Source organism: Eschrichtius robustus, chromosome 15 (genome assembly GCF_028021215.1).
Source record: "Eschrichtius robustus isolate mEscRob2 chromosome 15, mEscRob2.pri, whole genome shotgun sequence".
NCBI classification, from domain to species: domain Eukaryota; kingdom Metazoa; phylum Chordata; class Mammalia; order Artiodactyla; family Eschrichtiidae; genus Eschrichtius; species Eschrichtius robustus.
Window position 1 is genome coordinate 31,218,819 of NC_090838.1, and position 27,926 is coordinate 31,246,744.

Genomic DNA, 27,926 nt, shown 5'->3' on the forward strand with positions numbered 1-27,926 from the left:
ATGGAATCACTACTTCAAGATTTGGTGAGTGTTCCAGCAGAATATGGTGACTTCCCTTTAGGGACATTGCAGAATTCCTGAATTGGATGGGTGGGGCAGGGTAAGGCCCTTCTAATTCAAAGAATCTACAATATTATGTCAACTTTGAAGGCATTTCAGAACTCCTTAGCTATTCTTACTCAGTACCTCTGCATTTCATCATATTCATAGGTGAACAGGGACAGATGATTGGAAATCTCACACACACACAATTTCCAAATAACTCATGGCTGGGATTATCCACATTTCTTAATCTCTTTGGTCTTTTCTTAATGAGGTCAGTGGGAGGGCTGTTATTTTTGCTCCTAAAGCACTGGTGTATGAAAAATGTCATGGTCACAGGAAAGTCAGTGGTGAACAAGATAAACATGACCCTGTCCCACAGAACTTACTATGTACAGGAGAAGAGAAATAATTCAACAGAATAATAAGATTTGATTGGCTCTCAGATTCACTAGAAATTGATTTAGCCCTCTCCCCTTCCACCTCTACTCACCCACTCGCTCTCTAAGGAGCCTTTGCCAGAGGGAGTTGGTGTAGTTTTCCTGTGTTTGCCCCATAGAGAGTAATAGAACAGGAGGCCCAGGGAAACCATAGATTAATAAAAGATCCAGTAAGGTGCTGGTTGATAAAAGGTATCTGCTCAGGTAACTCTCCTCTCTTTAGCTCAGATTTTCCTTTTCATAGGAAATTCCAATGTCTAGCTTCACAGCTCAGTTGAATACTTATTGCTTTAAAGGACCCAGCAAACCTAACATACCATTAAAAAGTCCAAAATTAGGATATTCTCTCGAGGTCTTTGCCCAAAATGCAACACCCCACATCCTTGGTCCTTTCCTTTCTTCTGCCCCTCTGATGCCATTCTCGTGGCCATAACAGTATGTCAACACACACACACACACACACACACACACACACACACACACGTGTGCATTTGCTTTCTCTACATTTCTAAAATTTCCTCTTATTCACTCCAAAAGGATGTAGGAGTGGCTACTATTTCTGAAATAGGAATAAGATTAGCTAATGAGGATGGTCTTTTTACCCATCCTCTCAGCAAAAACCAAAACACAGCTACAGTTCAATTTAAGCAAATACTTTAATGAAAATTCAGATTTATAGAAAATATTAAATTGAATTAATGTTAAATCCATTGAACAGTCTTTATTTTTGAAAGCATTCGGAGTAGAATTCCTTTACTTAGCAAGCGTCCCTCACAACTATTTCCAAAAATATTTACTCTGAAAGAGAAAATGTACCTGCAGTTTGGCTTTTTCCCAGATTTGATACCAGAGATACCGAAAGTCAGATAAGCAATGAGCAAAATGCAAAACCAGATTCTAGTTTCCTTCAAAAACTGAAGTGACAATTCTAATCTGCTGCCGTCTAAAATGCTGGGCTGCCGCAAATGATTTTGAAAGATGGACTTTATCTGCCCCCTGCTGTACTCTGGGTAAATGACAGGACATCCTAATTTAGCAGCAGGAGACAGAGCCAGACATGGTGTGTACTAGCACCCCTTACTAGGATAGAAAGGCTATGGCAAAAAGACGGTGCCTGGGCTTCACCACTATGTCTCCAGCATGAATTGTAGCTGGAATGTAGCAGGCATGACATTAATATGTGCCGAATGCATGTACATACAGGAAAGGAAGCTGTGCTTACATACTCTGTTTGCATAAGCATAATACCAAGCGCATATAAGCCCAAGGGGGAAAAAAAATGTTTTGCAATTCTCTGTTCGTAAGTGTTTGAAATAAACTGGTGGCAACTGGGCATGACTGATGTCCTCTAATAATTCCACTGGGCTAAACAAAATAATAAATTGGAATATTCAAGCTTAACAATAAAGATAGATTTTCTAAATGTTGCTTACTGCCAAGAAATAAATCTTTGAGAGCTTAGGATCTGAAAGCCACAAGGTTAAAAGACCATATGATTATTTCCAAGATGGAGAACTGGTTGAGATATCATAAAATTCGCTGTGTTATCCCTTTCATCCCTTTCTCCTGCTGCTACCAGCCCTCTTAGTCATTATCCGTGTATCTCTCAAACACTAGTGAAGGCAAGGACAAAAATAATAGGCATCTTCCTTAGTTGGGGGTGGATTTATTGAATACGAAAGAAGTCACGTTAGGGCTAAGATTTAGACATTTGATATACCTCCATACCTACCCTGAAGGTTAGGCTTCTCCGATGAGTCAAAAAATCAGTGTATGCAGAACAGTTCTAAAGGGAAGATAATTAAGTGCCAATGGATGTGATATAGAAAATGTCGAAAGAGAAATGTTTCCACCAGGGGAATCTTTCTACCAGTTGAGACTGACACTTGGCCATTTCAGGTTCCTTGCACGACGCCACTAAACCAGCAAATAAGATGGGGTGCAGTGGGGAGTGCTGACCATTTCAGCTGAGGCCGTTGATCTTGGGTGTTAGGGAAAATAGGAGTGCTTCCTTAGACATGCCGGAGCAATGTACACAAACTGAGGGGTCCTCCTTGTACCTCCCCACGGAATGCTGCAAGTTAGCAGGACTAGAGCAACCTTAGGGAAGTAGAGGGCCACCAAGAACTCAGATGCTCAGGAATAAAGGTTAGGGTCACTCCACCAGGTAAAGGCAGACCAAGTTGTGGCTGAGGGCAAAGGTAACATGGAGTGGGTAAATATCAACTCTAGCCTTATATTTCCCCTTGCAGGTGAGTTACGTTATATAAGAATATATGTTAAATTTTTCCCCTCTCCCTTCCCCAGATATATAGTGTACATAGCCTCTGTGGATTTATTTTACAATTTATCCATGGCTAACAGGGCATTAAGTAAAGAGTGTATTTAAATTAGAAGAATGAACATCAAAATTCTGAATATGGAGCTGAATGCAATCAACTGAAATTTGGGGCTTCCCCTTTTGAGGAGAGAGTAGCATATTTTGTATAAGGGATTGTTGCATTGTGTTCTGCAGGCTGGAGACTTAAGGATGGAGGGAGGGTGTACACTGATGTTGGGCCTCCAGAGGGTGACTGCGGTGGACATCTGTCCCTACCCCGAATCTTTCAAACAGCTTCTTCTCGCTTGGATAATTCTCCAAGTATAAATCCTACCTCCCTCATCTGGAATAACTTCTTAAAACTACATTGAAATTTTGAAATTAATACAACAGGTGTGTTAGAGTCTACCAATCAGATATACATGTGTAAGACTTTGTTTTGAAAGTGAATTTTCTGAGAAAACAGAGAAGGTCCAGGCCAGCAAAGGCAGCCAGTTCTGAAGTCAAGTGGTGACGGGACTGTCTCCACCGTCCACAGCAGAGTCCATGTGTTTTGGCTGGGCTCCGTTACATGGTCAAATCTGAGGTGTGGTTCTGAGAGTTGTTCCTAGAAGCTCAACCTAGCTTCTCCAGAAATTCCACAAATTTCTAATAGCCTTTGTGAATCCCTTCCCACATAGACTAGCTAGAGAGGATTCTATCGTTAGAACTAAGACGTCTGATTAGAATAGAAAAAGTTAGTAGCTATATGCCCAGGGCAGTTTGCTTTGCCTCTCTCAGCCTCAGCTTTGTGATCCTTGAAAACTTTCAAGCACTGTTGTAAAGACCAGAAATAATACAAAATGTCTTATATCTAAAAAAACTCTATGGAGAACAGTATGGAGGTTCCTTAAAAAACTAAAAATAGAACTACCATGTGACCCAGCAATCCCACTCCCGGGCTTAATTCAAAAAGACACACGCACTCCAATGTTCATTGCAGCACTATTTACAATAGCCAGGACATGGAAGCAACCTAAATGCCCATCAACAGATGAATGGATAAAGAAGATGTGGCACATATATACAATGGAATATTACTCAGCCATAAAAAGAAACGAAATTGAGTTATTTGTAGTGAGGTGGATGGACCTAGAGTCTGTCATACAGAGTGAAATAAGTCAGAAAGAGAAAAACAAATACCGTATGCTGACACATATATATGGAATCTAAAAAAAAAAAAAAAAAAAAAAAGGTTCTGAAGAACCTAGGGGCAGGACAGGAATAAAGACGCAGACGTAGAGAATGGACTTGAGGACACAGGGAGGGGGAAGGGTAAGCTGGGACGCAGTGAGAGAGTAGCAGCTGCATAGCACAGGGAGATCAGCTCGGTGCTTTGTGACCACCTAGAGGGGTGGGATAGGGAGGGTGGGAGGGACAGGCAAGAGGGAGGGGATATGGGGATATATGTATACGTATAGCTGATTCACTTTGCTATACAGCAGAAACTAACACAACATTGTAAAGCAATTATACTCCAATAAAGATGTTAAAAAAAGAGAAAAAGAAAATGGAGTTAGACTAGGTAGTGGTTCTCAGTCCTAAGTGCACAATAGAATCACCTGGGGAACTTTTAGAAAATGGATAACCAACAAGGACCTACTGTGTAGCACAGGGAACTCTTCTCAATGTTATGTGGCAGCCTGGATGGGAGGGGAGTTTGGGGGTGAATGGATACATGTGTCTGTATGGCTGAGTCCCTTTGCTGTGCACCTGAAACTATCACAACGTTGTTAATTGGCGATACTCCAATATAAAATAAAAAGTTAAAAAAAAAAAAAAAGGAAGAAGGTATCAGTGTTTATCTCCAACAAGTTCAGAGTATTCAAGGTAATTGGTTTTTATAGTTTCTAAATTTCTTGCATTTTATAATGAAAGGAAAAAAAGATGTTTTTATTTGAGGGGATTGTTTAAAGAAATGAGTTAACAATATAGTCCCAATTCCCACTGTTCACAAGTGGAATTTGGTCTGTCTGACCCAGTCTGTTTCTGGTGACAGGAGCATGACATAGGCCTTGAAGTATTAAGAAAAATCATCCAAAACTTGGAAATAACCAAAAGACAGTTACAGCATGTCCTTTCAAGGTCATACTGGTGCGTTGTTTAACATGCCTGCCAGGGTATTTCTTAATCTAGGGCAGTGGTTCTCAAAGTGTAATCTAAGGACCCCTGAGGGTTCCCAAGACAGTTTAGGGATTTTGTAAGGTCCTCCCTTTCCAACTACATAACTGTGTGAGGCCAAATTTTCCTCATATACTTCAACCAAAACAACATATTGCAACATATGAACGCAGAAATTGATATAAGGATTCAGCTGTCTTCTGATAAGCCAATTAAGTGTTCTATTTGCAAAAGTGTAAAACAATGCCTTTTTTCTCAAAATATATCTTATTTTTCATTAAAAAATGTTAACATATAATGGGCTTGTTACTTTTATTTTTAAAATACAGTTGACCTTTGAACACACGGGTTTGAACTGCGCAGGTCAACTTATAAACGGATATTTTTCCGTAGATACCAACTGCTGTGCTACATGATCCATGGTTGGTTGAACCCAGAGATGTAGAACCCAAGACGAAGGGTGGACTGTAAAGCTATTCCTGGATTTTTGACTGTGGGACGGGTGGGTAACCCTAACCCTCACCTTGTTCAAGGGTCCACTATAACTAACATCTAAACATTTGTGTTTTGGTTTCTAATAAGGTGAATATTGATAGATTACTGGGATCCTCAGTTTTTAGGAGTATTAAGGGATACTGAGAACAAAAGTTTGAGACTCGCTGAGCTACATGTTTGACTTTGCTGTTCACCTTGGAGGGCTCAGATCACTCAGCACACTCATTTCAAAACACCCTTCCTGGCAGACCGCATAATTCCTGTTCCTCCGATTCTGCTTCAAACCAGCTTTGCCATCTTAACAGTTTCCTCATTAAGGAGGTGAATAAATTTGACTAATACTCATTATATACGTATGACAGTCGAGTTTGATCTTTTGAAGATTGTTATACTTTGATAGGAGGTGTAATCTCTGCTGATTCATAAAGACATTTACGATTTAGCCCTGGGGTTCTTTTCTTTGCATTCAAAGGTGGATGAAGCAAGGAACACTATGAAAATCTCTTGTTCTTAAACATTTCCCTAATGAAGTGAAATAAGACAACTGCGATGATCAGCTGTGCCTAAAACTACTTTGTTCCTCGAGGAAAGTATTTAAGAGAGAACCAGTCCAAAGCTTGGGAAGCAGAGTGGCAGTTTTAAAAGAACGTCTAAGGTTAAAAATGTGTCTGTAATTTGGGAGAGACAATATTCACTTTAATATGGAAGAATATACTTTTTTTTTAATTTGTTTTATTTTTGGCTGTGTTGGGTCTCTGTTGCTGTGCATGGGCTTTCTCTAGTTGCGGTGAGCGGGGGCTACTCTTCATTGCGGTGCACAGGCTTCTCATTGCGGTGGCTTCTCTTGTTGTGGAGCACGGGCTCTCGGTGGGCGGGCTTCAGTACTTGTGGCTCATGGGCTCTAGAGCGCAGGCTCCATAGTTGTGGCGCATGGGCTTAGTTGCTCCGCAGCATGTGGGATCTTCCCGGACCAGGGCTCGAACCCGTGTCCCCTGCATTGGCAGGCGGATTCTTAACCACTGCGCCACCAGGGAAGCCCTGGAAGAATATACTTTTAATCTACTGTTAATAGCTGTCCTTTCCAACACAGGCTCCACCTCCCTCTCAGGTAAACAACATAAGAACATAATTTCAGCTGTCTGCAGAAAACTTTCCTAGTCAGTATAAAATCAGCAGAAATTGATTACCCTACTACCCATTAGGAAACACTTCTCAAATCCTTCAGCTCCAGTGTGCATCAGAATGATCTGAGAGGCCTATTAGACATACAGATTTGAGTTCATTGTACAGTGTGGGGTTCGGCAATACTGTGCACTTAAAACAAGCACTCCGGGTGATTGATTTAAAAATACATAAAACCACACTTTGAGAAATTATCTAGACAATTAAAACCTGCTGAACTGATCTCTTCCATTTTTCTAAGAATCACCGTGTATCCTTAACATCTACATGCCAAGTCTGTCTACATGGTCCGTAAGGCACTTCACAATCTGACTGGTGTCTCACAACTTCCTCTCCCACCACTCCATCCATCTCTGCCCTACAACCACCTCCTATCCTGGAGCCCAACTGGCCCACTGCTGCATTCCTCCTTGCTGTTTACCTCTTTCCCTCTCCCTTCCCCTGCCTGTGCAGGACTGTTGATTTTTCACAGCAGTGCAATAGTGTGGACAGTTCCTGGCTATTTGGATTCTAAAGCCAGTAGACCTGGCTTCCAATCCCAGTACCCTTTGGTAAAAGTGGCCGACCCTGGAGGGGGGGGGGGGGGCCTGCCCCTACATACCCATCGAGTCCCTGTACAGGAAGCACTGTCGTGAACAGGGGAAGCAGCAGCTGGAGCCGCAGGCGGCAGACCTGGCTGAGGAGCTCCTGCTCACTGACAGCAGCACCGTGTGGCAGACGGTGGAAGAAATGGGCTGCTTAGAAGTGGAGGCCGAGGCCAGGATGGAGAACTTGCGAGTGGCAGTTCCAGGTCGGCCCCTAGCTCTGACTGCTGCTGGTGGCCCAAAAGCCAGCCAGCCAGCTTATCACCATGGCAACGGACCCTACAATGATGTGGATATCCCCGGCTGCTGGTTCTTCAAGCTGCCTCACAAGGATGGTAACAGCTGCAATGCTGGCAGCCCCTTTGCCAAAGACTTCCTGCCCAAGATGGAGGACGGCACCCTGCAGGCTGGCCCAGGAGGTGCCAGTGGGCCCCGTGCCTTGGAAATCAACAAAATGATTTCTTTTTGGAGGAATGCCCATGAACGTATCAGGTCCCAGGTGGTGGTGTGGCTGCCCAGGTCAGCTCTGCCCCGTGCTGTGACCAGGCACCCAAACTATGATGAGGAAGGTCGCTATGGGGCCATCTTGCCCCAGGGGGTGACCGCTGGCACCATCACTTAATGGGCTGTAGAGCCCACGTGGCTCATTGCCAGCAACGCCCGACATGACCAAGTAGGCAGTGAGTTGAAGGCCATGGTGCAGGCCTCACCCGGCTACGTCCTCGTGGGTGCTGACGTGGACGCACAGGAGCTGTGGATTGCAGCTGTGCTTAGAGATGCCCACTTTGCTGGCATGCATGGCTGCACGGCCTTTGGGTGGATGACACTGCAGGGCAGGAAGAGCAGGGGCACCGATCTACACAGTAAGAGAGCTGCCACAGTGGGCATCACCCATGAGCACACCAAGGTCTTCAACGATGGCTGCATCTATGGGGCGGGGCAGCCCTTCGCTGAGCGCCTCCTAATGCAGTTCAACCACTGGCTCACGCGGCAGGAGGCAGGAGGCAGCTGAGAAGGTCCAACAGATGTATGCAGTCACCAAGGGCCTCCACAGGTATCGGCTGTTAGATGAGGGCGAGTGGCTGGTGACGGAGTTGGACCTCCCTGTGGACAGGATGGAGGATGGCTTGGTTTCCCTGCAGGATCTACGCAAGATCCAGAGAGAAGCTTCTAGGAAATCACAGTGGAAGAGGTGGGAGGTGGTTGCTGAACAAGCCTGGATGGGGGACACAGAGTCAGAAATGTTCAATAAGCTGGAGAGCATTGCGATGTCTGACACACCACGTAACCCGGTGCTGGGCCGCTGCATCAGCCGACCCCTGGAGCCCTCTGCTGTCCAGGGGGAGTTTATGACCCGCCGTGTGAATTGAGCGGTGCAAAGCTCCGCTGCAGACTACTTACACCTCATGCTTGTGGCCATGAAGTGGCTGTTTGAGGCGTTTGCCATTGACGGGCGCTTCTGCATCAGCATCCACGATGAGGTTCGCTACCTGGTGCGGGAGGACTGCTACCGTGCTGCCCTCACCCTGCAGATCGCCAGCCTCTTGACCAGGTGCACGTTTGTCTACAAGCTGGGTCTGAATGACTTGCCCCAGTCAGTCGCCTTTTTCAGTACAGCCAATATCGACCAGTGCCTCAGGAAGGAAGTGAACATGGATTGTAAAACCCCTCCCAACCCAACTGGGATGGAAAGCAGATACGGGATTCCCGAGGGTGAAGCACTGGATATTTACCAGATAATTGAACTCACCAAAGGCTCCCTGGAAAAATGAAACCAGCCTGGACGGTAGCTCTGCCTGGAGGCTCTGTATTTGCTCCCTGGAGCTTCACCGGGGCGGTGCAGGCTCCTAAACTCAGGCTTTCAGCTGTGCTTTTTGCAAAAGGGCTTGCCTAAGGCCAGCCATTTTTCAGTAGCAGGACCTGCCAAGAATGATTGCCTCTAATTGACGGTGCAATTGAGTTCAGAACCAAGATGCCAACGTTGGTGCAGGCTGTAAGACAAGGGAGCATTGTTGCTTGTTGGGTCAAAAGAAAGCAGAAGCCCCAAAGTTCACATTAACTCAGGCATTTCACTTCTGTTTCCTTTTCTTCTTGGCTGGTTCTTTGTTCTGTCCCTCATGCTCTGACGCAGTGCCCTAGAAGGGGAGAGAAGTAACGCTCTAAATGTGATAAGCCTGCTCGGAGGCAGTGGAAATAAAAACAAAGATCCTTTATCTTCTCACCAAAAAAAAAAAGTGGCCAACCTCTGTGAGCCTCAGATGACTCTTCTATCAAAACAGAGGTTAAAATACCCACCGCAAGGTTATCATTACACCAGCACTGGCGGTATATTTCGTTTAGATGTTAAATGTGTTAGTTTGGGGGTTTTGCCTCCTGTAAAACCGTCAATCCTCCCTGGAAGAACCAACTGCTCTCTCCTCTGTTCTAAGCAGTGCTAGCATTCCTAGAGATACTCGATGTACATAAAAACCCTTATCTCCTTACTGCACAGGTCTGTAAACCCAATTCTGTTAAGGACTTAAGAGCAGATACTTACGAAGCTGCATTAGATCAAATCAGTAGACTAAAGTTCTAAAGATAATCCAAATCCTTAAGGGTAACCTAACCTCACTCTACCCCAAAGTTATCAGACCAGATACTTGTTACTTAATAATCACGTTCCTTAGCATTTTGAGGCCAAGGGGAAAGAATGCAAACACTGATACTTTCGGGCCCATAGCTGTCACGTAACCACCTCGCTCATGTATAGCAGACGGTATGTGTTTAAATACAGAAGGTGGGTGAAGGGGATGAGGTTGAACAGTCCAGCCCATGTTAAAATACTCTGAGCATTTACCATATACAAAAATACCAGATAATATGAAAGATTAAAAGATGCATGAAGTATGGTTTCTTCTTTCCAAGGAGCTTAATCCAGTTGAGGAAAAAAGAACTTACTGATACTGCTTTTCTCCATAGACAAAATAACAACGACCACCACCCTCCAAGATTCATCATGTTTTTTCTCTTCAGGAAGCAGAGGCTGTAAAATTAAGAGTAGGTATGGTTTGGAAGATAGATGCACGTTTCACAAATACCATCCCCGTAGAAGGGATTCAGAAGAATATCTACCAGGATTTTGATAAATGTTCTCATCTCATCCTCCTCACAACGCTGAGAGGTAGGTATTATCTCCATTTTATAGATGAAGAAAGTGAGGTTCAGCTGTTACCTAAGTGTTTGCCCAAGTTCACAAAGCTTGGAAGTGGTGGTGCTGGGAACAAAGCTCCGTTTTAACTCCAAGGTCCATCTCCTTTTCCTGGAGTTGAAATTCAAGTATTCTTCCAGTTCTAGGTTACATAAGTGTTTAGGGGGTCTTCACATTTTGTGTTTGGGAAATCTAAACTATGCCATTTTAGATGACCTTTCTTGCTTGCTCTGTCAGTAGCTATAGACCCATTTTCCTCCACAATGACCATATAAACATATAACATATAAACATATTTGTCAGAAAGTTTAAAATTCACTGTTATTTAAATAACAGCCCAAATTACTCCCATGCCCCACCAAAAAAAAAAAAAAAAAAAAAAAAAAAAAAAAAATCGTTATGGACAAGCTTCAGGAAGTAGTTATCAGACAGACTATTGGCCAAATAGAGCCAGCAGATGGAGCCTTAAGACAAGCAAAACTGAGTACAAATTTTCTATGCTACCTGCTTCTCTTCATATTTGATTCACCAATCCTGTGAGAGGGCAGGAATTGCCATAAAAAGTAAGGAAACTGTTAGCAGAGATCCAAGGTCTAGTGCTCTCTCCTCAATACCCCACTTACCCTCAGAAGGGTCAAAGCAACCATGTGAGCATTAAAGAATTACTTAATGGGGCTTCCCTGGTGGCACAGTGGTTGAGAATCTGCCTGCCGATGCAGGGGACACGGGTTCGAGCCCTGGTCTGGGAAGATCCCACATGCCGCGGAGCAACTGGGCCCGTGAGCCACAATTACTGAGCCTGCGCGTCTGGAGCCTGTGCTCCGCAACGAGAGGCCGCAATAGTTGAGAGTCCCGCGCACCGCGATGAAGAGTGGCCCCCGCTCGCCACAACTAGAGAAAGCCCTCGCACAGAAACGAAGACCCAACACAGCCAAAAATTAATTAATTAATTAATTAATTAATAAGAATTACTTAATGGCCTAGAATAATGTCAGTTATATGAAAAAAATATATCATGTAGAGGGTAATTCTATTTTTGTGTAAAATAAAAATTGAGTATGTTTTATGCAATATAGCGACATGTCAATAAGCACAGGGAAAGATTTCCACAGCACACACACCAAATATACGGTTACCTCTGGGGTGTATAATCAAAAGCACCGGAAGATTTTCACTTCTTGCCTCATGTGACTTGTTTTTTTAATGTACTATTATGGGTAATTTTCACCTTGTTTCAGTATTAACAGAATCTTTTTTCTCCGCCTTTAGTACCTTTCAGAATGCAGCTAAGACAGAGCTTTGAGTTAGGAACGTTCTTCATCTGTATCTGAAACCTTCCACTGACTCAAACCCTTGCAGGTATGGAGTTGCAGAATCCTGGTTTGCAAGCCTGAGATACCCAAGACACCTTTTTTGATAAAGTGGTTTCCTACCACACGACTGTTGTACAAAAAGTGCTAATGTCTATTTAAGTGCTTGATTGAGCTATGCAAAGGCTATGGTCCCCTCTTCTCCTAAGCTTTTTTACACTCATCTTTAGGCACTTTTGACCTGGTCAACTGCTAGCTTTGGCACTGAAGAATCGAAAAAGTCACAAACCTAACGAGAACATAATAGGAGCTGTATCGCACTCAAGTATGTCAAGGGCAGATCAATTCTTCAGCCTCAATTCCAGCAAACTGCAAATCTGGAGAGAAAAATTCCTAGGATCTGATAGAAGACTTAGGTAGAGAAGGTGGCATTTCTCTGTCCTGCTTGGGAAAGCTCTAATGTAGCTTTGTTTGCCCAAAAGCCAAGTGGAAGGATTCTCTCTGACAGAGGCTCCAGACTGAATCCAAGTAAGACAGTCATTTGCTTAGTAAACTCTGGCCAGGTAAGATGGCTGCCTGAAAGAGCTGCCAGCTCTCCAAGCTGATTCTCACCATCACCCCACAACTAGGACACAAAGGGAAAAACATTTAGGCGCACAGATCAATTACGGTCAAAGTACGGGAAAATTCAAGCCAGGAATGAAGCTGCTGAAACCTAAGAATGTGTGCAACAGACCCAAGCAACCCGCCACTAGCAGAGAAGCAGCCCGTCAGAAAGCTTTCCGTAAGGTCTTTTGACCTCAGTGGACCATTAACAGCAACATCAGTGTTTTCTGAAATTTCATGCTATATTTTAATAGGTTCTTAACCAAGTTAGGACCAAAAAAAATTTTTTTAATCCCACAATAATGAAACAGTGTAACTAACACAGGCAGCACCCACACCTACAGCAAGGGTCAAGTCCCTAGCTAGCCCAATTCCGGAAGTAAAACAACTAAAGGAAGCCCTGCTCAAAGTTCACCGAAAATATAAACCGTCAAAAATTAAATACTGCTCTTCAGTTTCACAAGTAGAATACGTTCAGTGAAGCAAGGATGACTAGCTATCTTCATGAGAGGCATCTAAGGCATACTCAATAGTAGGGGCACAAATGATTGTCCCTTCCACAAAAGTAAATTATTTATGTCTTAATTAGGAAGATAGACTGTTTGTTATTAAGTTTCTTTTCTAAAAACCTACCTTATAATATAAATTACTAAAAAATTATACCACAGAAAATATACTAACACAAAACTTATTTCAGCAAACAGTTTTGAGTTTGTCTTTATTCCCTTTTATTGCTTCTTGCTTAGCAATGTTCAGAGTCTTCCAGCTGAAACCAAAGTACTTTCTTAGAACCCTTTATAGAATTGTATCTTTGGGGAAAACGCTCTTTCCAACAAGAACTATTAAGAAATCCAATGGTTCAGATTTCACAACTCTTTTGCTTAAAACTAAATAAATAAATAACCAACCTGTCTTTAATTTCAGAAGAATTGCTATTATACAACGAACTTTTTATTTTTTCCATTCATAAAAACAGTCCACGGCATTCATAGAACAGGGTGGTAAAAGAAATAAAAAGAGACACATTTCAGGTGGATTCTGTTTAAGAACAGATGAGTTGGTAGCAGTTTAATACAGATGGAAACAAATACAGTCCATATAAAAACAGGATTTGCAGCAGGAGGCGGACAGATCAACCAAAGCAAATTTAGAGCTTTCCGCCATGCAACTCAACATCTGAGTTCCGTTCACTTAAAAACCAAACTAGACGCTTTAATAGGTGTTCGTAGAGAAGGCTACAAAAGTATTACAAAATGTTAGCCTTACATACACCACAAAAAAGAGAGAAACAAAATTAATAAATCCCCTAGGCTAATCACAACAAGTTTTCCCTAACAGAGACAGACACAGAAAAATAACTTTTTACAAGCTTAGATTCGAGGTATGAGGTACGATACCTTACAGCTCTCACTTGGGTGTTTCCCACTCATGCTCTTTTCAGTATAAACAAATAGGTTTATGTAATGGAATACATATTTGAAGAATTCCTTAAAAAAAAAAAAAGTCACAAGTTCCATTTTATATATACAAATGTTTAATTATGTACTGAAAATAAATTACAGGAAGGAACTTTAAAATGCAACAGAGGACGAAGTCACAATGAACATTCCCATTGAATTCCCTTGGGGGGAGGGGGTGGGGGGGAGGGTGGCGAGATTGCAGTGCTCAAGAAGATAAATATCACAAATATATCAAAAACTTCAAATTGTCTATGCATTCACACACTGACATGAGCCACAAACATTCCTTCACAGGGACGGTACTCATTAGCCTACCACAGAACCAGATTTTGTCATAAGCTACAAAACTTTTAATACAAAATCGTATTTATATATTTATAATTCATATACATGCCCTACCTGTGATTTTAGAAAATAAAAGCTACACACTGTATAGACACTCTTAACTCATAGCTGTAGGCAACATTTTTGGATGGAATTTCTCCCCCAATAAATTAACGGCATATTTTATGTACATGAAGGCTAAACTGCATAGAGACAGTTCAGTTTCCCAGATATGCATCTCCTTTTAGGGCAGGTTTATAAATTTTAAAAGGCAAGACAAATGTACACCTCAGAATCACTTTCTTAGCTACAAGAGTTGTCATGTAATTTCTGTGAAGTTTCTGATACATGCATTTATGTAATACTGGTATTGAAGGCAGTAAAGCAATATATACTTTTAATGTCGTGGCTCAATAAAGGCTTCATTGTCATTCCAAACTGATTCTTGATACAGTGATTCATAACTTCTCTAAAAATCAAAATTTCAATGGGACACTGTGTTAAAGAGACTCTAAATAGATTTCTTAAAATATTTCCCTGAAATATCCTTTACATAAGACAAATTTCACTAACATTAGATTAAGTAAAAAGGGAAAAAAAAGAATTAAACATGGTACAAGTGTGCATGAAAACTAATGCTCCTCAGCCCATCTTCATGCCTTAGGAGCCATGAACAGAATGCTTAAAACCAACAAACAATTTCACACTCTGTGGCAGCCATCTGTGAAGCCAGTTATACTAAACTACTTCTACAGTTGATTGTAAACTTTGGTTTATTTTTATTTGAGTTCTCATTGTACAGCAAGCGTGAAAAAAAGAAAGAGTGGAGTCCATGAGTAGATGAACTGTCAGTCTGTCTTTAATCTGGCATGATGAGACACCTGGTCAGTCAGGCCTGCTTTGATAGAGTTTGTTACAGACTGCCTTATGTTTTCCTCCATCAAATTATCACCCAGGGGCTTCAATACCTGTGGTATGAGAAATGTGCAAAACAAATAAAAACATGAGGTAAAAAAAGGGTTACATATAAAAATAGATATAAAAATTCAATTCAAAGCAATGAAGAAAATAACCAGGAATGTGGGAAATAAAAAGGTGCTTCTCCCAAAAAAAGTTATGATGCTACAAATAATGCAGTTAGACATTTTATAATGCAACAAAAATTACTTTCCTCCTATTCAAACCATTTACAATTCCTATGAGACGGATGTGCAATTCCATACCCTATATGCAGCATCAAATCTGGTATGTATACAGCATTTATGCAGACCGGCCCAGACGGTCCTGCTTATTGTCCTACATGTATAAGTGTGAACACTTCGGATAGAGAAAAAAGTTAAAAATACTGTCTAATTTTTCTTCTTGTTATTGTTGGATGACAGTCTCTGTCGCTGTGCTGATGAGAGAGCACGATGAACCATTCGACGTCTAGTAACTTCAAACAGTTTGGAAAACACCTAAAACATGGAGTGATTTGTTAGGAGAATGACTCAGAGTGCCTTGAAGTTAAAGAACTTAAGACTACAAGAATTTGAGACTTTGTAGGTTTCTCACCTTCCTGGGACTCCTCTGAAGCAAAAGAAAAGAGAAATGCAAAAAAATTTAGACAGGTGTTGACACAGCACAGATCTTCTGACTAGTGATCATCTTACCTCAACTATACTGAAAATAATTTTACACACTTTAGATTCTTCCATTTACTTGTTTTGTAATAATGGCACCTCTAAAATCCTAGAATCAATGCTGTACGGGAGATGAGTGGTTTTCAAAAGAAGACAATGTACAACTATCAAAATTCATGTTGCAGAAAATTAGTAATGGGCCAACATTTTTAAAGTAGGTAATATTTTAAGTGACATTGTGATAGCTTTTTTTTTTTTGAGGTTGTGATAGCTTTTAATCCATCTTCTGTCAGAAGATATCAAAGGAATATAAAGAATGAGATTATTTTTAAGATATAAAAATTTAAATTTTACAAATATCCAGACACAAGCTTCCAAATCAGATCTGAATAAATAGAGCATTTCTATAAAGAAGAAATATAAAATCCAAATTAATATAGTGGGTCACTGTATAAAATAATAATGACATTATTAATAGAAAAGTCAACGTCCAATCAACTTCTTTAGTCTTTGAATTTAAAGCCAAAACCAACATGGACCTGCATATCTTAGATCTTCAAATAAGCCCAATACTTCATCAGCCCAGAAATGGTATCTGAAAACACCTTTTATAACTGTCCATCAGTAATAACTGTAGTTTTCACTCCGGTCCTTGACATGATGCTCAAGTATTTCACGATGATCATTTTAATGACAACATCCTTAAATGAAATTTTCTGAACACAGGCAATTCCAGACAACAGTTGGCTGATATACAACAAGGCTTTCCCTTAGTAGATACTTGTCAGGCCCAACTTTGAATTCTGGTTTGAGGTAAAAAATCATGATTTGAATTCTGGTTGAGATAACGGATTATGATTAAGAAAAGCTGGTTCTCTTGTTTGTGGTGCTTTGCTTTTTGTTCATTAGTATTTCCATAGTATAGAGGTCAAACAAAGTTTCTTGGATGTTAAGAATTCCCTATAAGATCATTCCTTGTAGTACATCAGTAAATCACTACTAACTTCATGGAAGGCAATGAAGACCCAATATTTTTCCCGGAATATAAGCATGCCTTGGTTCTTGCCAATATTAGAAACTTCTTTTGCTTTCCTAAAGCAAAAGAATTACACTTCTAAACTTCTTTCCTTACCTTCATAACTCTTGCACTAATTATATTTTCTTTTCTTAAAAAAAAAAAAAAAAAATCCTTAAAGACTCTGGCCCTGCCCACTTGTCTGGTATAATCAGGCCTATGACTAAGAATCTATCCAAAGGATATTACAGATGTAAGCCAACCAAAGCACACTATAATTACAACTTTAAAGGGGAAAAAAAACAGTTCATACTTTATATTCAAATTATGCATCTAAACAAAAAGGAAAATATACTTTTACCATTCTCCATATAAAGGAAAAGTAGGCATGCAAATACTGGGGGTGGGGAATGGGGCACTGGGAAGGAGGGGTGGGGAGTCACAGGGATAAGATTAGTCACTGAAAAACCAAAAGACAGATACCAACCTGTTCCCATAGTGTTTCAGCAATCTGATCAATCATTGTTCCAATTTCTCTGAACTCCCCAGAGTATTTAACATATGCCCAAGTACAAAGAGACGTCAGTGCTAACCCCATGACAAGGTTACACAAGACGGCTATAGAGTTTAGGCCAACGAAGCCAGTCAGTCCTGAGATTATATACATAGCAAACATGACTGCAAACAGTGTGGCAGGGGTACGAGCAGCGTAGAAGATATTTTTGCCATCATTGTGCTTTATAAAATTTGCATAGGTTTCTTCTATTTCAGCCTCAAGCTGGTCCTGATAACGACGGCAGAATTCATCTCCACCCATTTTTTTTACTGAACGAAACTGTTTAATCGCCACTTCCTTGAGATCCAGGTGTCTTCGCTCCAGATCTGAAGGTGCAATGTAAGGCTTGTCCCCACCACATACCTGTACAGGCAGGGTTACATTAGGACAGATTACATGCTGGAAATAATTCACACTTGAAAGAAATTCCCTGATCGTAATTTTTAATCTCAAAAAGTCAAACCACCTACATGGTTTAGTTTTAAATCTGTTCATAATACTTCACACATTATCATAACCTACTTATTTCTTATATGTTTAACTGCCTCAAGCAAAATAAACTTTCCAAAATTAATTATATTGGTATTAATTATATAGCAATAAAGACAAAAAGAATTACACTGCAATCTGTACCTGACTTCACCTGATCCAGCAATACACCAAAAGCGTACAGAAGACTGCTGGCAAGAAAGTGGGTAAAAGATAACATAAAAGGGGACACTCTTGCCCTGTTGGTGGGAATGTAAATTGATACAGCCACTATGGAGAACAGTATGGGGGTTCCTGAAAAAACTACAAATAGAACTACCATACGACCCAGCAATCCCACTACTGGGCATGTACCCTGAGAAAACCATAATTCAAAAAGAGTCATGTATCACAATGCTCACTGCTGCTCTATTTACAATAGCCAGGACATGGAAGCAACCTGAGTGTCCATCGACAGATGAATGGATAAAGAAGATGTGGCACATATACACAATGGAATATTACTCAGCCATAAAAAGAAACGAAATGGAGGTATTTGTAATGAGGTGGACGGAGTTAGAGTCTGTCATACAGAGTGAAGTAAGTCAGAAAGAGAAAAACAAATACCGTATGCTGACACATATATACGGAATCTAAGGAAAAAAAAAAAAAAAAAAAAGGGCCATGAAGAACCTAGTGGCAAGACGGGAATAAAGACACAGACCTACTAGAGAATGGACTTGAGGATATGGGGAGGGGGTGGGGTGAGATGTGACAGGGTGAGAGAGTGGCAAGGACCTATATACACTACCAAAGGTAAAATGGATAACCAGTGGGAAGCAGCCGCATAGCACAGGGAGATCAGCTCGGTGCTTTGTGACCACCTAGAGGGGTGGGATGGGGAGGGTGGGAGGCAGGGAGACGCAAGAGGGAAGAGAAATGGGAACACATTGTATGTGTATAACTGATTCGCTTTGTTATAAAAGCAGAAACTAACACACCATTGTAAAGCAATTATACTCCAATAAAGATGTTAAAAAAAAAAAACCTCAAACAAAAAAGAAAAAGAAAGGATAACATAAAGAAGGTACTTTAATGTTTGAGTTAGCAAGCTTAGCATAGAAATTGCTGTTGCCCTTCAGCTGATGTTGCTTGCGTCAGAAGCTACTAACAGCAGCGCTCTGAGCCATGTGTCAGGAAATATTGCAGTGTGGTCTATGTATTAACTTACTACCCGTATCCTGCACTCTAACCATGGGAATTACATTCTTAGTTTGTTTCCAGCAGAGGCGATAAAGGGACATTTGGGAACGATGTACCCCGACAATGTACGAGGAGCGCAAATTGGTTCCATTATTTTCAATATACAACTCTTCCACCTTACTCTAGCGTCAAATTTACATTTTAGTTACAAACCTGCTCCATACTTTTGCAATAGACCTCTCTTGCTCCTGCTACTGCAGCAAGATTATTAGCTTCAGCTGTCGCCTAAGAAAGAAAATAAAATGTGCCAATTTCATGTGAAATACCTGGTAACTATAAATGCTGATTAAGGCAATAAATTATGTACAATGACCAAGTCTGAAAAGGAATCAGAGAAAACATTATCAACGTCCAGTTTTCCTTTCCAATGGAAGGAAACACCAGTATAAAGGATATAATGATTGCTTCCAATAGGACTACCTGCCTAAGTTTGTTTTGCTTAGGTTTGTGAAAGTGGGTTTGTAGAAAATACCACATATGCCCAGGGAATTATAGAGAGTTAAACAGATACAACCCCAAAATGTGTCAAGTCCCCAGGTGCAAAGAATCAACTCTTGATACTCATATGGTCCTCTCTCTCATAATCAGTATTATATACACAAGATACATTTTTAGATCCACAAAACTGCTCATTGTATGGATTTTATGAAAAAAGTTTTTTTTTTTTTTTTCTTTTTTTGGATTTTATGAAAAAAGTTTAATCCACTATAAAACTGAGAAACTGCCCAAAGTAGCAAATTTTTTAAAAAATGAATTAGGTTAAAACAACACTGTCCCTAAAGAACACCTTTTTAAAAAAAAGAAAAACAAAATCTATATTCACCAGAACCAGACATCTATCATTAATATCAAGAGAAAATAAGCCTTATTTCAAACAACATTCATTGTCAAAGACTCAGAGAGCAGAAGCAAGGCCCTTGCTTTGGCAAGGCCCATATGAAGCGATCTTCTGAAGCAGAAATTCTCCTACACTTTTTGAGCAACTGAAGAGAAGGCACCAAGGACCCTCATTTCTGGTGTGCAAGGTGTGAAAACCTGTACTTACAAAAACTCATTAAAACTTCAGGACCCATGCCTTAAGTATCTAAAATGTATTTGCATGGAAAGAAACACTACCCCATTTCCAGCATTTATCTCTAAAGCAAAGATTTTGTTTTCTCCTTCGTAAATAAATGTATGTACAACACACACACTACCTGAAGCATGGACTTTGGATGTGGAAGTTCCTCTCCTTGATAAATTTTAATGTAAGCCTAAAAATACAGAAGACTCATTATATTCACAGGTTATGCAATTTGGCTCCACATCCCGAAAGAAAGAAAAATCATTAAATAGAAAAATGATTCACACTATTATAGGAAAGTCTAGGCTTTAAAAATCATACACCCTCGTTCCAACAGTTACCCCTATTCTCAACATTATTAAGTGTGTATGTTGCTAAATAATATCCTAGAGAAATGTCTCCAAATATAACTCCAACTTGGCATAGATGTCTCATATTTAAAAGTTATATATAAAATGCCATCTACTTTATGAAAAGAAATCCATAATTCTCCCCTACTGCCAACATTTCAAATAAATATGTAAGAAAATATTTTAACTCAGTATTTTACTTTGACCAGCTTAAAGTATATTTCAGTTCAAAGGAAAAGAAATTACTGAATTTGTGGTTTAAGAGTAAGAAAGAAAGATGAAAGTTTTTAAGTAAGTTCCATATAGGAACCTTTCACCTCAACTTTCTACTCTCTCTAAATTAACTCATAACTGAACAAAGATAGTATGAAAGTGATCAAGTGTCCGTTAAATAATACAAAAATACACTCTTAGTTAACTGTATTTCCCTTCCGCCTATTTACAACTACAATGAATAAATACAAACCTCTACAATAGCCTTGCTCTGGCAAGCAAGCTATAAAGATTAGAGAACAGCAGAGGGGGAAAAAAAAATCTATGCATAATTTACTTGAGCTCAAACCCAGTCTGGATACTTTCAGCTGCTCTTATCAAGTCCCAGACTCTGAGAGAAGGCTTTTGTGAGAACTCAGGATACAGAATTATGCTCCCAATACCTATTATCATTCTCAAATGATAGAGTGGTATCATAATATTACGGTGAATGGTTCTTCTTTCCATATCAGAGCTGGAGAAAAAGTAGGATAACTCTACAAAGAAATAAAATCACTGTCTAGAAGATACATGTTGTCTGCTACAATCTTAAATATTCTTAAATACTGATACATCCAATTCAAGGCAAAAAAATATAAATTTTACTTTTTTGCTTTAAAATAAAGATAAAAAAATTTCTTGTACATACAGATGAGTTTTAAGTCAGCTAACTTAGACAAAGCCATTTAATGTAAGAATTTTCCTACCTTAAAGTATTCTACAAGATCTCTACAAGTGACTTTAGATCCACTTATCTCTTTTTCTACCAAATTTTCTGGGGCAAGCAGCAATGGAACCAGATTTCGAAGCTCTCGTTTAAACTCTTCATCAATATCTAGTGGACATGAAATTAGTCAACATGTTAGTAAAAAAAAAAAAAAGTAAAGTCTCCATTGGTAAGAGTTAATAAAATTCTATTTCATAAAATAAAAATACGCTACTTAAGTGTAGATTCATTTCAAAAAACTCATCCAAACACATCACACTGTCACATCTCCTAGGAAAAAATATAACCACCCCTCCACTCTACTACCCCACTTCCCTCATCTCCCAATAATTCTTTCAGCCCAAATAATAAATGAAACTGTGGCCTACCAGAACAAATTCCACATCAAGTATTTTAACTAAACTATCCTTTCCAAATGGCAAGCAATTCATGAAATTGTATTAAATTTTAATACTAAATTTTGTTTCTCCAGCCATACTGTTAAAAGTTTTGTCAATCCTCATGCCTTTTGCCATCATGCTCAAAATAATCCTAAAACATACACAAAAAATTACACCATCACCCCCAAACAGACTTAAATCTAATTACATCAATATAATACACTGGTAATGCTTTTTAGCAGACTGCAATCAGATGAAATACTGAAATGTTCTTAGCCTTCAGTATTTTTAGGACATCAGTGCTGAGCAACAGACCACATTATAAAATGTTAATCAATACGCCAGGTGTTTGCAACAAACCAATACATTACAATCACACCATTAATAATGCATCAAAATGTCCTCCAGTATAAAAGAGAAAATTTAATGAACCATGTATTGTTTTTAACTTTCAGCCTCTAAAACTTAAGTTCTGATTTTAGCAAGAATGGGAATTCCCACCTTTCAATCTCCCATCAAAACTAGGATTAGTTGCAACTTTAAGACCAGGATGTGGCAAAAGGAAGCAACCAAGATTTGAGAAACAATTGTGAATGTGCTTCCTTACATTCTGTAGCTCTTCATGTTGATTTTGTTTTACCTGGGGACAGAAGGAGACAAGGTGAAGGTGCAAACAAGAGAAAAACACATTTTTTTAAGAAAACACACACACGTACTCACATGCATGCACACTAACTCAGATGCTAGTCTAGATGGGTGTTTCTTGACAATAAAATTTTACTAAAGACCCATTTCTAACCATTTGATAAGACCCCACTCTGTCTTAAACCAAAAAAGATTTTTTCTTCCCATGTTAGCTGCCAAGGATATGAATAAATACAAATAATAATTAATCATAATATCTAACACCAGAACAACAGGTGTGGTTGTGATTTATAAACCAGTAAATAAATTAAGAATTTGCCTTTAAAGTACTTATAATGGCAAAGAGAAAAACAAAGTACTAATTTGCCTACAGATAAAAAGGTCAGCCCCTGAGCAAAACAACAGATAAGGCGAAAAGCTCCAACGCAGTCCAAAGAGCCTTAAAAATTTATTAGGATTTCGGCACTCACTCCAAATGATTATTTATGATTTATGCTAGTTTATCAGTGTTTTGCAGAAGAGAGAACTGCTATGCATTTTCTGGAAGGAAATCTTAATGTTAGATTTTTACTAACTACTTATCCCAATATAACTCACATATTCTCCCAAACTCTTCTCAAAAACCATTCTAAAAAACATGCACCATTCGTAATCAACAAAATCTGGAAACTACTTAAATCTCCATCAAGAGTAGAATGGAAAACCTGTTGCCTGTTCATACAATGGAATACTGCATAGCAATGAGAATAAGTGAACTAAACTACATGCAACAATATGGATTAATCTCAGAAATGTAATACTGGGCAAAAGAAGCTGGACACAAAAGAATACATACTGTATATGATTCCTTTCATAAAAAGTCCAAAAACAAAGCCTGTTGGAGGTCAAAAGAGTAATGAAGGATTTGGGGGGGGAGGGGGCGGGAGTTAGTGGATACAGGCAGCCGCTTCTGGGTGGTTACATGGCTATGTTCAATTTGTACAAACTCCTCAAGCTGCACACTTATGATCTGAGCACTTTTCTGTATCGCTTCAATAATATATTTAAAAACCTCCTTATCTTTGAAGTACATAATTCTGAATTTAGTTAGCATGCCTGATGTGCTGTGGGTTAATTTCTTCTGAACAAACCAGAGAAAATGCTGATGAATGAAATTATCTCCGACAAGTCTAGAAATGCCTTTCAAATAATCCAAGAAATGAGGAGTTGGTTTTGATCTCATTTTAGGATTAAGAAAAATTACATTATACCCTAAGTCTTTGCATGTGGCTGCGAAATTAAATGCATTTTTCCATAGGAAACAAACGAAATTTTATTACCCCAAAGAGCTAAACCTTCTACTTATGAATAAAGGTATTTTTATGTATCTTTTGTGGACATCAGTAGGTAGGTAGTATCTGACCTGAGGGTTTCCCAAAGTACTTCCATAGGAGGGTACCTTTAGGAATAAAGGATCATGTCGGTGATGTTATTTTCCAGGAATGACTTGGTGTGGCATTTTGCATAGGCCAGGCCAGGAGTTTGGATATTTGGGTCCTACTCCCAGTTATCAATAATTAGTTAAGTGACCAAAGGCAAGTCACTTTTCTGGGTCCCAGTTTTGGGGGGTGTGTGTGTGTAAAGGCTATACTAGATAATGTTTAAGATCCCTTTTTTCTCTATATGCTGCCACTCTACGAGATAGTATTCCTTGGAAAGAGAGTCTCACATCATCTGTATTCAATGCATCCACACTAGATGATCCAGCCTGTCCCAAATGCTCAGAAGCTCAGCTGGGCCAGAAAGAGACATGCATGCAAGCTGAGCAGATCAAAAAGTTAGTCTACTTCAAACTTTTATCCTTTGAATATTGATTTACTGAAGGGGCAGCTGGCTCTGGAGAGAAATATCCATTCCTTAACTTCTACTTGAGGGCATTTCTATTGTCCTCTTTCACAGGAGTGCTACCAATTTACTTCTCATCAACTATGTATGCAGCTATCTGGGTTAACCTGGGATACTCAATTTGTTCCAATGACACTTAGAGGTTGGTAGTCTAAGCAGCAGTCCAGACAGGCCACACCTTCCCCTGGGGCTTGGTGCTTATGCTCTCCTCTCTAAGAAATGGGGGCTTACCTGCAATCTCTTTTCAAGGAATTGTTTTCCACCTTCCAAACCATATGAATGTTCATAAGGATAACTCCAGTCTCGAATCAAAAACATTAATGTCTACAGAAAGAAGGGAAACAAATTGAAATCATTTCTTATAAAATTTTACCAAAAATTACTACTTTAATAACTGAAGCACCCCTTACTCACCAAAAACAATCCTTATCAAAAGTTACAGTAACCAAATGGCTTAATACTACTCATAGTTGTATCAAGAGCCTACATAAGCCAACAATACTCCCAGCTCCTATACCAAGAAACTACCTCCATTTGAGAACCTCACTGTGTATAAGGAGTCACCACAAGCAATAATACAGGATATTTAAAAAAGAAACAAAAGACATATCAGGGTATACAGATCATAATTTTAAGTCAAGATTGTGTAACTAGAAGACCAACTAACCTAATTCTAGACCAATTAGTTCTTTTCACAGAATTTTTTATTCCCATATGCTTAAGTTCCTCAACTCAGCACTACTAACACTTTGGGTCAGATGATTCTTATTATCACGGCTGTCCTACATTTTGTAGGATGTTGAACAGCATGTCTGGCCTCTATAAACTAGATGCCAATGGCATGAACTTCCTCCCCAAAACTGTGACAACCAAAAATGTCTCCAGACACTGGCAAATGCCCTCTGGGTGGCAAAATTACCCCAGTTCAGAAAAACTGATATAGGCCAAATAGAGTATATTTCATCATATACACAAAATGACACCATAACCTGCCCAAATATTTCGTAGAAGTGATCACCTGAGCCAGACAAGACGGAGGCAGAATCAATGTAACCCACTAACAGAATCACCAGTGATGCTATCACACAGGAAGGACTTCACACACTGATGAGCAAACGGGGTGGAGTCATTCTCACCTACTATAACACAACTAGCCAAATAGTACAATGTCTACTTACAAATTACACTTATTTCAAAAAAGAATCTATCTGAAATTAGCTCTGTTTTTTTTTTTAATCTCTAACGATAAGACTCCACAGAAGCAAGCAGAGCATATGCTTCTCAAATCAAGGTTAATTTCTGACTTAATATTCTGTACCTAGCATTTAAAAGTAATGAAAAAACACATGGGGGAGAGATATAATAAATTCTGAAATTTTTCTATTTGAAACAAAAATAAAGAATAACAGGTCTAACCTCAACTTGTAATATACCACACACACACACGCACATGTACAACCAATAACATTTTCTAGTAGCTTATCACATATAAAAGAAATTTACATGACTGTCTCAAGTTTTGGAAGTAATATCCAGTTAAGAGAAATATTATTAACCTCTTTAAGTAAAAGTATTAAGAACCAGTCTATATTCATTTGTTCTATTTCCTATCCTGTAAGCTGCTACTGATATGATGGTGATGACATTACCATAAGTTAGTTTCAATTCCACTAGATCTGTTGTTAAAAATTAGTTTCGCATAATGTCCTCATATCTCCAGAGATACAAGATGATAGCTTTTCATAGATAAATTTTTTTTTAATGATAAAATATTTATTTACCTGAAATGGCTTCTGGTAGATTTCTTCCATAGCAAGTCTGCCGTATTCTGTAAATAACTATTAAATCAAATTATTTAAAATAATGCCCCCGAAGAGGTTGAAAGAAGACATCTGTAAAGCTATTCTGTATCAGACGACTAGATGTCAGAGCCTTTAAAATCATTTGAAAGCCAAGCATTTAATTTTTTAAGACTGCGTATACTTTAAAATTTCTTCTAGTTAAGAAGTCGTACATCTGTTTAAAACCATATAATAGTCAATCTTCTTACAATATTACAGGTTCTTGGTGTAAAGCCACAACAAAGTGGGAATTAAATTTTCAATACTTTGGCATACATTCTTTGAGACATACATACTTGCAAGTGCTGAAGATCATCTTCTTGAATATTTTGAGACAAATTATACACCTGTTAAAACAAATTTTTGTTTTTATTAGTGTTTTACTTTGAATACCCAGCTGTGTATAACTTTACTTGTGGAAATGAAGGCTATTTTACACCTGAGCACGAATGAATGACTCAGTCACTATCTTAACCAGTGGTCCATGAAAAGAATTTTCTTTTTTCCTAACAGTCAGGATAAAACATTAAGGGGGAAGCAGTGGTGGTAAACTATGTAAAAATCATGAGTATACGCATATGGGGCCAAGAAGGCAGCAGACGTTAAAAAAAAAAAAAAAAGTATATTACATAGCAAGTTTCTTTAATGTTATGACATGATTTTTTTTTTTAAGTGAAGAGTTTCCCCAACTACCCAACTGTTTTTCTAAGTCAATGAATGTGAAGGGCATAGTTCTGTTGGTTTGGCCCAAAAGTTCGTTCGGGTTTTTCTCTGTAAGATGTTACAGAAAACCCAAACGAACTTTTTGGCCAACACAATACAAAGATAAATTCCTCCTTGGAGCATTCATAGTATATAGTTTATGGTTTATTCAGTGGGTGCCTCAACTAACTTGACTCTAATATTATGGTTATCGTTTTACTTAAGCAAACTCAATCTAAATAACTTAACATGAAAATTTTACCAGACTGTGGTAGCTAAAATACACACACACACACACACACACACACACACACACACACACACACACACACACACACACACACACACACACACACACCCGTAGGTAGCACTCTTCCACTTTCCAAGGCCCATAGACCAGAGCTGATAACGGAAACTTAAGTACTCTCAAGAAACAGCAATTGGAGAAAAGATTCACTAGGTCCAATCCTTCTGAGTCAGGTCTTTAAAAGATGACCTAGACCACCAAAGGAGAAAAGTGGGTGTCCACAGTTGTCGCCTCTGCTAGGAAATAACTTATATCTAAGAAAACAGGGTTATATGATGAGGTGATTAAACTCTAGATTTAAACTTAAAAACTGAAAGCATAACCAACCTATTCTCACCCATATGGGCCTTAGCTTTTAGAAAATAGGACCAGATCCTTTCATTGTCAGGGCCAGGTTGTAAATAGCAAACAGAAAAGAAGACTTGTTTATTGTGGATCATTACTACTTAGCATACTGTGTTGTACTTAACAGATGCTCAGTAATTATTTTTTGAAAGAATAAATGACAAAGGGATCAATTTGTCATTGATCTATCAGCCAGATAACTTACATAAGGAAGGAGAGAAATCTAGCCTCAAGAATCAGGAAAGAAGCAATAATAAAAACTAATTTTAGGGACTTCCCTGGTGGTCCAGTGGTTAAGACTCTGCACTCCTGGGACTTCCCTGGTGGCGCAGTGGTTAAGAATCCGCCTGCCAACGCAGGGGACACAGGTTCGAGCCCTGGTCCGGGAAGATGCCA

The 27,926-nt window shown here is 39.3% G+C and overlaps 1 protein-coding gene and 1 pseudogene across 5 annotated transcripts in view; one reads left to right on the plus strand and one right to left on the minus strand.

Annotated features, from left to right (window-relative positions):
• On the plus strand, positions 1-9,195 carry LOC137777351 (DNA polymerase subunit gamma-1 pseudogene; annotated as a pseudogene).
• Positions 9,196-13,307: 4,112 nt separating this feature from the next.
• ATL2 (atlastin GTPase 2) overlaps positions 13,308-27,926 on the minus strand; it is a 67,944-nt gene continuing 53,325 nt past the window's right edge. For 3 of the 5 annotated variants that reach the window (XM_068564267.1, XM_068564270.1, XM_068564268.1), the window contains 9 exons: positions 26,473-26,523; positions 26,117-26,173; positions 24,567-24,659; positions 22,308-22,446; positions 21,407-21,534; positions 20,231-20,287; positions 19,188-19,259; positions 17,235-17,666; positions 13,308-15,078 (listed from right to left, as the gene is read on the minus strand). In XM_068564267.1, the coding sequence (XP_068420368.1) occupies positions 14,959-15,078; positions 17,235-17,666; positions 19,188-19,259; positions 20,231-20,287; positions 21,407-21,534; positions 22,308-22,446; positions 24,567-24,659; positions 26,117-26,173; positions 26,473-26,523 (1,149 nt within the window). In that variant the 3' untranslated portion in view covers positions 13,308-14,958. Of the gene's footprint in view, positions 15,079-15,151; positions 15,568-15,664; positions 15,680-17,234; positions 17,667-19,187; positions 19,260-20,230; positions 20,288-21,406; positions 21,535-22,307; positions 22,447-24,566; positions 24,660-26,116; positions 26,174-26,472; positions 26,524-27,926 lie in introns of those variants that run through there. The other 2 variants (XM_068564271.1, XM_068564269.1) reach the window with 2 other exon arrangements.